The sequence below is a fragment of the Antennarius striatus genome, chromosome 13 (assembly GCF_040054535.1).
Source record: "Antennarius striatus isolate MH-2024 chromosome 13, ASM4005453v1, whole genome shotgun sequence".
In the NCBI taxonomy this organism is placed as follows: domain Eukaryota; kingdom Metazoa; phylum Chordata; class Actinopteri; order Lophiiformes; family Antennariidae; genus Antennarius; species Antennarius striatus.
Window position 1 is genome coordinate 17,596,453 of NC_090788.1, and position 11,592 is coordinate 17,608,044.

Here is an 11,592-nt window from a genome sequence, read left to right on the forward strand (position 1 = left end):
TATTTTCTTGGAGCAAGAAGTGGTAATATAATTTTTTTTTCTATCAGACTCCTGGAATTTGCAATCATTTCTTCTCAAGTCAGGAAAACTCGTACAGCTCCTGTGCCCTTCTGTCTGAATGGTCAGGGTAATCAGCCAGCACTGATGTCCTCTGTTGTCCTACTTTTGCTCAAAAACACCCAAATCAAAGTAGTTGGAATAAAAAGAAACGCACCTTTTCTGCAAAGTTTTGCTCTCATCTGAACTTGATTTACTCACATCTCAAACCGAGGGACTGCAGTGAGAAATCGCTCTCGTACAATTCACTGTCAGTGGGATATGTATTATTACTTATTTTCTCTTGCATTTCAGTGCTAAAGGAAGACGTCACCAATTTTGATTCTCTTTCCAACCTGTTGTTTTAATAATTCAGCCTGCAGCATGAACTTGCTACCTTTCATTATTCATTTCTTCCTGTAGAGCATTTGCACACAATAAAAGAAAGTGATTTGTCCTTAGAGGTGTCATTGACATCACTTCCCACTTTAACTTTATTAATACTCATTTGAGGCAGCAGTTAATTGTCGGTTTAATTAAAATTAATCAACTTTAACAGCTGTAAACATAAAACAAATGTGTTGATAAATATTGCAGTAGATGGGCAGTAATCGATACACGAGGAAACAAACCGGTCATTTTACCTGCTGCTCATCAATAAATGCAGTGTAATGCATAATGAACTAGTTGGAAAATATATTTGTTTCAGAAGAAGTACAGTATTCTCCAGGGTGTTTTGCAATGAAATGCACTTTTAATTAAATATTTATGTCATTATTTAATGACAACTAACGCCTTGCAGAAACAGTCAAATGAGGTAAATGGAGTAAATCCTCTTAGTGAGGGGTTTTCTAGTTCAAATGCCATAACTTTTATTTTGCCAATTACAGGAGGGAGAAAATTATAGAAAACAATTTGCAAAGCTGTTTGTGTTGCTGAGAAGAATCGTTAAAGCTGATGGAGGTTAGAATTGGTTCAACTGTTAGCTTAGAATTACTTGTAATAAGAATTTCCCCTTAAAATTTTGACTCAATGGAATGTTAGAAGAAAAATAAAGTGAAAAGTGAATGGAGCAAAACCAGATCAGGTGCTAATATGTGATGTTAATACTTATTTCAGTTTCATAGAACACTGCTGACGTCTTTGCAAGAATTTCAAATATTACAAGGATATCATCAGAATTTGCTGGCGACCGCAAGAGGCTCCCCAAGAATGACTCCCCAAGATTTTCTTGATGGGATAATAAAAGTTGAGCGTATTCAAAAGGATTGTGGCCAGGGTGAGAGTGGGGTTTAGCTTTTTGTTTGAAATAGAGCAGAGAGGATCAGGTCCGTCACATCAGGTATGGCCTCCCATTGTGGAACATGCTGGGGCTCTCGCTTGCACACTACCAATGAGCGTGCGAGAGGAAAAGAAATAAATCAAAGTGAAATGAGAAAGAATGAAAAAAGATTTTAAAAAAGAAATTCTGGTATACAGAGAAGTGTCCCTTTGCCTGCATGCTGAATTAGACCAGTGATCGCTATGCTGCCTCTCTTATTTAGTTTGATTGATGGTACTGCTGTAGCATTCACAATCCCATAAGAGCGTTGTTCCATACGCGTTGGACCACGACCAGTGAGTTCAGGCTCAGAAAGCATAAGTTGACGTCCAGACATACTGGCCCTTACGGACAGAGCATGCTTTTGCTTACAAGATGGGCCAAACCCTGACTGCCTGCTTGCATAATATCCAGAGCAAAGCACAGTTTTGAAACAGACTAAAGAATGACTAGAGAATAGACGATGCGGCAGGCGAGAACAGCTCCACGTTACACATTTTTGCCTGCTGCATATCTGGATTGAAAGCAAAGCATCAGTTCAAAAATTGTTACAGGTTGTGCTAACTGTGTGGCATCATTCTAATCTGACTGACCACTCAAAGCACAAACTGATGCCAGCATTCGCTCATTCACACACATTCAAAGCCATTGAGGATCATTCTAGTGACTTTATGATCATTGAAATGTGAGATAAAGTTTGTTCTCACATCCATTGTGTTTTAAAGCAGCTTATTATCTTTAAGTTATCACCAACAACACACAGATTCACACATTAAGGCTGCGACTTGAATTACATTTGGATGTAACAAAGGCAGTTAACAGTTTTCTGCCTGTGCTATTTTCTGTTTGTTCCACCTACTAACATAAAGCCTGTTTAGCTTTTTCAAAAGTTACTCCTAATCTCATCAGCAGAGCTGCCACCTCTGTTTTTCTGAGCGGTTTTGTATTTCAAAGAAAAACGTTGGACCGCAGAAAAGTTTCTCCCTCGTAGCTCTTCCCTAATTTGAACACTTTACTGTGAAACCTGTGTTTTATCATTGCTAGATTACAGCACCTGTCTCTTGGCTTATGAGAGGCAGTTTTCAAAGCAACTTCCTCCATTATAACTCAGCAAAGACAAACTTGTAAACAAACATCCATTTGAAATGTTTCCTCAAGAGACTCTCAGGTTAAGGCTAACTAGAGAGCCTGTGACTGGAAGCTTTTTCAAAATGTCAAACCTGAGACTGGGGATGCGAGCATTGATAACTGCAGTGTGTGTGTGTTTGGACTACTTTCTCTGTGTTCTTGCTGTTTTGAAGAGTTTCTGAATCTCGCATCTGCTGCAGCCCACTAAACCAGAACAAGTAACTATGTGGTCCTTAACCTCCCTGACTCCTCCAGCTGGCTCAGACACCATTAGATGAGCTGAGCTAAATTTGCTGACAGTGTGCTGGGATTTGGATGAAAGCAGTTTGGCATCATTTTGAAACATTATTTTTTTCTTAAGGTGGGAAGAGTTTCACTTTAGGAGTGTATATCAGTTGAATTCAATATTGATTGAAGAGTTGAGTTATGTTTTTGTGCATGAATCTTGGAAAAAAATATGGATAAATGGATGGAAAAAAATGGATCAGATTCCACATCATTTACAGTGCTGTCATATATACTGTACAGTATATATATATATATATATATATATATATATATATATATATATATATATATATATATATATATATATATATATATATATATGTGTGTGTGTGTGTGTGTGTGTGTGTGTGTGTGTGTGTATATATATATATATATATATATATATATATATATATATATATATATATATATATATATATAATATAGTACAGACCAAAACTTTGGACACACCTTCCCATTCAATGAGTTTCCTTTCTTTTCATGACTATTGACATTGTAGATTCACACTGAAGGCATCAAAACTATGAATTAACACATGTGGAAATATGTACTTAACAAAAAAAGTATAAAGCAACTGAAAATAAGCCTTATATTTTAGTTTCTTCTTAGTAGCCACCTTTTGCTCTGATTACTGCTTTGCACACACTTGGCATTTTCTTGTTTCCACTTCACAAGTGTGCCCTGTCAGGTTTAATAAGTGGGATTTCTTGCCTTATAAATGGGGTTGGGACCATCAGTTGTGTTGTGCAGAAGTCAGGTGGATACACAGCTGATAGTTCTACTGAATAGACTGTTAGAATTTGTATTTTTGCAAGAAAAAAGCAACTAAGTAAAGAAAAACGAGTGGCCATCATTACTTTAAGAAATGAAGGTCAGTCAGTCTGAAAAAATAGGAAAACTTTGAAAGTGTCCCCAAGTGCAGTCGCAAAAAGCGTCATGCGCTACAAAGAAAGTGGCTCACATGAGGACTGCCCCAGGAAAGGAAGATCAAGAGTCACCTCTGCTGCGGAGGATAAGTTCATCCGAGTCACCAGCCTCAGAAATCGCAGGTTAACAGCAGCTCAGATTAGAGACCAGGTCAATGCCACACAGAGTTCTAGCAGCAGACACATCTCTAGAACAACTGTTTAGAGGAGACTGTGTGAATCAGGCCTTCATGGTAGAATAACTGCTAGGAAACCACTGCTAAGGACAGGCAACAAGCAGAAGAGACTTTTTGGGCTAAAGAACACAAGGAATGGACATTAGACCGGTGGAAATCTGTGCTATGGTCTGACGAGTCCAAATTTGAGATCTTTGGTTCCAACCACCGTGTCTTTGTGCGATGCAGAAAAGGTGAACGGATGGACTCTACATGCCTGGTTCCCACCTTGAAGCATGGAGGAGGAGGTGTGATGGTGTGGGGGTGCTTTGCTGGTGACACTGTTGGGGATTTGTTCAAAATTGAGGGCATACTGAACTACCACAGCATCTTGCAGCGGCTATTTGACCAAGAAGGAGAGTGATGGGGTGCTGCGCCAGATGACCTGGCCTCCACAGTCACCGGACCTGAACCCAATCGAGATGGTTTGGTGAGCTGGACCGCAGAGTGAAGGCAAAAGGGTCAACAAGTGCTAAGCATCTCTGGGAACTCCTTCAGGACTGTTGGAAGACCATTTCCTGTGACTACCTCTTGAAGCTCATCAAGAGAATGCCAAGAGTGTGCGAAGCAGTAATTAGAGCAAAAGGTGGCTATATATATATATATATATATATATATATATATATATATATATATATATATATATATATATATATATATATTCAGAGAGTTGTGTGATCACTCTTATCATTTTTGCTGTTTATTAGTAAAAGAAAAAAATATTGTTGTGCCAAATCCACTACCCACGTGCATTTTGCTAATTCAGAATGCATAATCCTCATTTTCCCTCGGAGTCACACCAGGACAGATTCACTTCACAGAATGTATGAATGCATCGTCAGCGTCTTTAAGTGCGGACTCCATTAAGACAGATATAAAAATAATTCACTGTAGATTTTTAACTTATATAATTTGATCTTTAATTTCCGTTCGGCTCTAAGCGTAAGATGCTGATATGGTGATTTGGGGAAAATGCTTCCAATACAGTTTTTGGAAAGAAAATAATAATTATCTGTATTTGTATTTTTACTTTAGATGTGTCAGAGCGGGTGGATGATGTGGCATGTCTCTCCGAGTCCACTTCTGAGGAGCGCTCTAGCAGCTCCTACACATCTGAGTCTTTTGATGACAACGGTAAGATGCTAATGCTTAAATGACCAAGCACACTCAGCGCTCCATAATCTTTTGCAATACATTTCCAACTAATTCACCCGAGAGGGCTTTATAAAACGGTTTGACATGAGAGGAAACTTAGCTTCTGGAAGGCAGTGCTTTGTATTTAGGAATCACAGGAAATAAAGGCCAAGAGCTGCCGCTGTGCAGAAAAGTATCTGAATTTAAACAGCTGACTTTGTCTTTAGTGTAGTCATAGTGAAAAGCAGATAGTACACCGGTATAAATGCATCATGAACGGCAACTTAATCTATATCTATTCTTACATGGAATAAAACTTACTTCACCACAGACCACAAAACTAAATCACATTTTCTACTAATTCTTTTTTCCCAGATAAATCAATAGCATTGATTTTTCATTTAAGTATAAGAGGTTGAGAGCCACAAACACCTTAGAGAGGGTGGTGGATATGCTTTGCGACAATGAACCCACTTCTTTACTGGACACACACACACGTGCACACCGGGAGCATACAAACATGTCTATCCTAAACGTGCGCACACGTGCTTCAGCCCATGTCTTCCTCATTCCGGTCACACCCCCTGTCTGAAACCTTACTCTATTCACACCTACACTGCCATTGTTACTGTTATTGTGGTTCTTCTTCTTCTCTCTTTCCCGCCCAGCCTCCATAGTGACAGTTATACGTCTCGTCAATGATGCTGTTGATAATATTGAAAGTGAAGGTATGAAAGAGTATCTTCTGTTAACTCCTCTATTGCTTTTGTGTCAGTATTTCAATGCCAAAGTGTTTTGTTTAACGGTGTGCGACTAAGATATAATGTTTCTAAATGTGGCCAAGCATCCATTATTCAATTACTTTTTTTTTCAGAATAAAATATCTTCCTCACGTTTCCAACATTTTTTTTCAGTTTCTAATACTGGATCCTAACGTGTCTATTCATACCCTATCCCCCCTACCCCTCTTTAGGTCTTTTTGTTGGTTGTCTCTTTTTTTTATTGAAGTTCCTGTCTTCCATTGTAGTGTCGAACATGGACAAAGAACAGCAGAGAAACAGCCCTGGTGAGTAAGCTGCAAAGCAGCTGAAACACATCTTATTAACTTGCCATCCATTTGACTTTATTTCTCAAGCTGTGATCCCAAAGCCCAACACTTACTTTCTCTGAATGCTTTCATCACACCACATACAGATTACAATTTCTCTTTGCTCCATTGAATTCAAATGTGGCTGCCCAGTTCCTGCTTTATGCCTCCTGACTTACAACGAGGGTTTGTTTCCGATCAATGCTGCCATTTTCAGGCTAAAGAAAAGCGAAGCACGCAACGTTCATGTTGGAGGCTTCTAGCCGTTGTTGCTTTTCATTTCATTAGTTGATTAACTTTAATGCTGGAGCTTGATCGATAACTGGGGTGAGCTACCCTGTTGGTAAAGCTATACTGGTTGATAACCAAGATGAATGGATCCATATCAAGAATGATTTTTTTGATGTTGTCGGTGTGCTCCGTGCAAACTTTGTCTTTGAAACAGATCCTACTTTCAAAGGCCTCTCTGTGATCAGGAGTGATGCGTTATTATTTTTTTATTGGTTTTGCAATTTAAGAAGATCAACAAAGGAGAAGAAATTCTCCAGTGAGATGTCAGTGTTGTTGTTCTGACTCTCAAATTAATAAATTTATTAATATTTTGACCTTTGAATTAGGGTTATGAGAAATTTTGAACCAGGCTTATGAAAAACAATGTGTAAAATAAACATATTCAGCATTGCATTATGCAACTCTCCTCATTTTTAACTTCATGTTTCTGATTGTTTTTCAGTTTTGTCCAGCATTAATTTAACTTTCAAATCTCTAGTGTTTACTTGGAAAAAAAGCTGAGATGGATCTCAACAGTCTGCCAGTGAAATCAATAGCGCTCGGGGAGGTCATGTGATTACCAATGTTTTTATATTGTTGGGGGTTGGTTTGTTTCTTATCTGCAAGACATCTCAAAAATATGTCCAAGGATTTTTATGCAGAAAGAGCTGAATACATTGTCAGGCAGATCCGGAGACTGATGTAGAATTTAATTCACAAATTCACTTTCTTTAATGTTTTTTAAATGGTCTTTCCTTCAAGTGTAAAAGGTAAGAATTATGTCCAGCTGATAAAGAGATCCAGAGCAGATATTTTAAATGTAGTAATGATAATTCTTAAAAAAGGCTTATCCGAAATGCATGAATCCACATAAAAGGAGTTTTCGAAGTTTAAGAATCAGACAAAATTGCTTCATTAGTCATGAGGCAGACCCGAGTCAGGTAACATCATCATGCTGACATCATAATGAGCGTAATTACATAGCCTGGAGAGTCGTTTCTGAGCTCTAGGTACAATATGGTTGCTTATGAAAACAGCTGAAAAATGAAACAATTGATTTTAATGAGATTTGCAGAGGAATTTCATGATTATATATGCCAATCTCACAGAGGTCAACATCTGAAATAAAGGTGTTGACCAATCTCACAGAGGTCAACACCAAAGATGTGAGGAGACAGTCAAACATTACATTACAGTGAGTTCACACAGAAAGAAATAAAAGAAAACTGAAGTTCTATCATATGCATAATGCCATTACAAAGGTACATGGTTGAAGGGGAATAAGAAAGTTAAAAAGTTTAATCTATTTACAATTTTGTTTTTATGGTATGAGATTTAAGTAGAAGTGATGTGAATCACCTCATAATGGCATGCCAGGTGTGAATAATGTCCACATTTCTTCACACGAGCACTGAATATCAATATGGAGGATTTCTTCAGGCACAGGAGGCTTAAACAGGCTGATGCTGGCGTGGCGTCCATTTTCCTCCTGGTAGCCTGTCATGCATCCCTTTCCACACTGCCCCTCATTAGACGTGGAAAAACAAGGCCAGCAGCGGAACGGGCTGTTAATTTAAGTCTTGTTGTGATGCGCAAAAGCAGGAAATGAATCACGCTTTGGTGAGATTAAAGATGGTATTAGTAGTGCAATTGTCATTATCTTTAATCAAACCTCTCTGATGACAGATGTGTGTCTCCACTTACTGCATAATTATTACAGACACGTATGTAACAGGTGCCTGCATATATTATAACTGATTGAAGATCGCTTAAATCATGCTGATGTTTAAAAGCCTGGTCAAGTTACACTTAAAGTTCCGCATCAAATTTCTCACCCCAGTCTTGCAGAGGGTCTCGGTGGATTTCGGGGCCACTTTGAGCCAAGTCTCACATCTACATAGAATGGCAGCAAAGACGACAGCCTCAAACACTATTTTTTTCCTGTTAAATAGGGCATCATCTACAGGCTGAATGCACGGCTTTGTGCAGCCCCGCATCTTTCTTGTCATGATCTGCCTGAGCACACCTTGTATATTCTACATGTACCGATCACCAGCTTATGCAGCATTCTCACAAGAAATATTAATTGGCACATAGTCACCCAGTCTGTTTTTCTTTCCCCAGTTGGATTTAACTAACTTGGCCCAAAAAAACATCTCAGTACTTACCCAACATCATCGCCGCCTCATGCCTCTGTCTTTGCCAACCTGGTGAGGCATAAGAAGCTTTATTTGAGATACAGAAAATTAGATAACAAATGAAACTGAACAGAACGTTTGATTTATAATAATCAAAAAGAATTGTAATTGTTAACATAACGTGAATAAACATGTCAAATTCTTATTCATATTCTCATTTGTCAGTGCTCAAGTCAATCTCGGGGTAATGTAGAAATGGGTTGATTAGAAAGACGGAAATGTCATCGGAGAAATAGAGAAAAATCAAAGGTGAACATTCTTGTCCGTTATTAAGGTGAAATTGGATATTCTGAGCCTCCATGACATTAACGTCACATGTATGAGATAGCATTTCAACAAGCAAGTGCATTGTTGAGTTATTCTGCTTGTGTGGATGTTTTTCTGTTAACAGCCATGGGTACTAAATGGCTCTCAGCCGCTCTCCCTCTCTCGTTATGGTGTGCGTTTGCTTTCATGTCGTAATTCGACGTGTCCTCCTGCATTCACTGGTTTCTATGAGAAGAACATTTCATCATCAAAGGCTTCCTGTCCCATGAGGTAATTGTTATGTTTTCCGCTGCACTGACAGCACAGTCGCCACCTGCAAAGCAAAGGATGAGATTTGTGGGCACATCCGAAAAGTACAACCTAGATCGTAAGAACGTTAATTTATTGTTTACCCCTTAAACCCTCATTTGAAAAAAAAACAACCACCAACCAGAACATGCATAATTCAGAAGCACGGCATCCAGAAAGAACTCCCAAATTTAGTGCATATTGTTAGTGTGACCATCTTCATGTATGTGTCATGCATTATATACCAAGAGTAGGCATTGCTAATGAAGGATGCGGCCCTCCCCATCCCACAGTAAGGATGACCCCTCTGGATTCTCTCACTTCATCAATATGATTTTTTTTTTCACTCACAGCTCATTAACCCAGCCATGAATTATACAACCAGCATGCTGTAGCTGTAGTAAGGGCATTATGCATCATTCCGTTTAACAATACGAGAGGCGTACAGCGGCAACTTTGCAGACGGAATTGTTTTGCACATTAATACATTCTCATTGAGAATTAGAACAATTACACAATGTGAACACGCACGCCTGCTGAACGCACTGTAAACCCCAAAGTCGCACAGTATGAAGCAGCCATTCACGAGCCTCCTGCAGTGTCGCGTGCTCACACGAGCATGCACACACACACACACACACACACACACACACACACACACACACACACACACACACACAGCTAACAAGCAGCACTTTTCTGTGGAAATAAAAAGAGGTCAAAGGCGTAGATAATAAGCAGAATTCACTAAAGAGAAGTAAATATATATATATATAAAAAAATTGCCTGGCATGCACAGATAAAGGAGTTTGTTTGTTAGCAGGCAGTAAATCCCAGATCCTGGCTCCTCATGTTTGGGATTTTACACCTGAAGTTAATGTCTGTGTGTGTGTGTGTGGGGGGGGGGGGGCTTGATGGCATATGCACTGATTTGAGTAATTGTGAAACATCTTCTGTAACTGATTCACACAAAAACACATTTGTTGGCGCCACCTTGCTTACCTCGTGTAGATAAGATTGAAATGATACTGTTGTTTCATAAGGCAGGTGATTTATTGTTGTGACACCTTCTGGGGGCTGATCCTGTTAGATAGATAATCTTGTTTCTTGCTCAGACTATGCGACATGGTACTGTGGAAGTAACATATTCAAGTGAGGACTACTTGACTGCAGTGATACAGCAGCTTCAGTCTGTCCAGGGAATAAAGCCTCAGGCTTCCAACATAGTATATTAACTCAAATCCTTTCTTAACGCTCTTAAGTAGGTCATCTCTCTACTTGTTGTTCCATTAGAATATACTATCGGTCACCAGTACTGTTTCAAATGATGGGAGAAATTTCTTCCTTTGTTATTTCTTTGTAGCATACCGATGGGAGCCTTCCAGGCAGACCTCAAGCTGGTTGTCACCATCACACCTCCGTCCGCCGGTGATCGGTTCCCATTACAACCTCAGCGACATCCAGAACATCAGACGAGGAGGCAGCACGCAGTCGCTCCAGCTGGACTACAGAGTGATGGGATACGGCGTTGACAGAGGCCACGAACAGGAACAGGAGATGGATAGTAGAGCGTTCCAGTGGGAGAGGAACGAGTCGGGCAAATGGGAGAGGAAACGTATCGTAACCGGTGAGGAAAGAAGGCGAAATGGCCGGGATGGTGAGATCACAGGAAACAGGGGCAGAGACATGGGGGTACACCAAGACCTTAGAGACCACCAGAAGCTGCGAGGCCGTGACAGCTGCGAAGACAGCTCCTCTCCTGTTTATGAGGAATACAGCGAGTTCAGCCATGACCTCAAGCAAAAAGAAGACGTGGAAAGTCTTTACGACACGCTTCCCCCAACCCGCCCGGCTTACGACGGATACCCATCGAGCCCCCTGGGTATCAACCTGCATCCGGCTCAACTCCTGCCCCCGCTCAGGGCATGGGGCTTACAGGCGGGGGAGTGGAGAGGGTCGCAGGAGGGTCGCGGCCAGCTCAGCTCTGGCGGTCTGGCGGCTCCGGGGGACGAGCTGGAGAGACTGTTGAACCTGGTGTCGCTTCGAGCCAGGAGAGCCACACGAACAGACAGAGCCTCCACCAGATCTGCCCCCACAGACTGGGATGGATTTAAATGAGCCCACAAGATGATGTTCCTTTATGAATTAAAAAAGAGACAGTGATGCTCAACCATTATAGAGGATGTTCAGGATCGGCAGCGTTGGTCCACACACACACACACACACACAAAAGAATATTACCATATATACCTGTATTAGCTGGCATAATTAATGGACGGAAACACTAATCCAACACTAATGCTCCTGCACACTGATAAATAGAGGAATACAAGGAAATATATTTGTTGTTTAGACCTTCACCTGTGGTGCATGACAGTTAGCTGAGATTGGCTGTGAATCAAAGCTATTCCGTTTATTATTTATAAAACCACTG

The 11,592-nt window shown here is 40.2% G+C and overlaps 1 protein-coding gene across 1 annotated transcript in view; it reads left to right on the forward strand.

Moving 5' to 3' along the window:
• LOC137606145 (protocadherin Fat 3) overlaps window positions 1-11,276 on the forward strand; it is a 59,622-nt gene extending 48,346 nt beyond the window's left edge. The window contains exons 48-51 of the mRNA XM_068331249.1: window positions 4,959-5,048; window positions 5,717-5,776; window positions 6,076-6,114; window positions 10,522-11,276. Of these exons, the coding sequence (XP_068187350.1) occupies window positions 4,959-5,048; window positions 5,717-5,776; window positions 6,076-6,114; window positions 10,522-11,276 (944 nt within the window). The remainder of the gene's footprint in view (window positions 1-4,958; window positions 5,049-5,716; window positions 5,777-6,075; window positions 6,115-10,521) is intronic.
• Window positions 11,277-11,592: the final 316 nt, after the last annotated feature.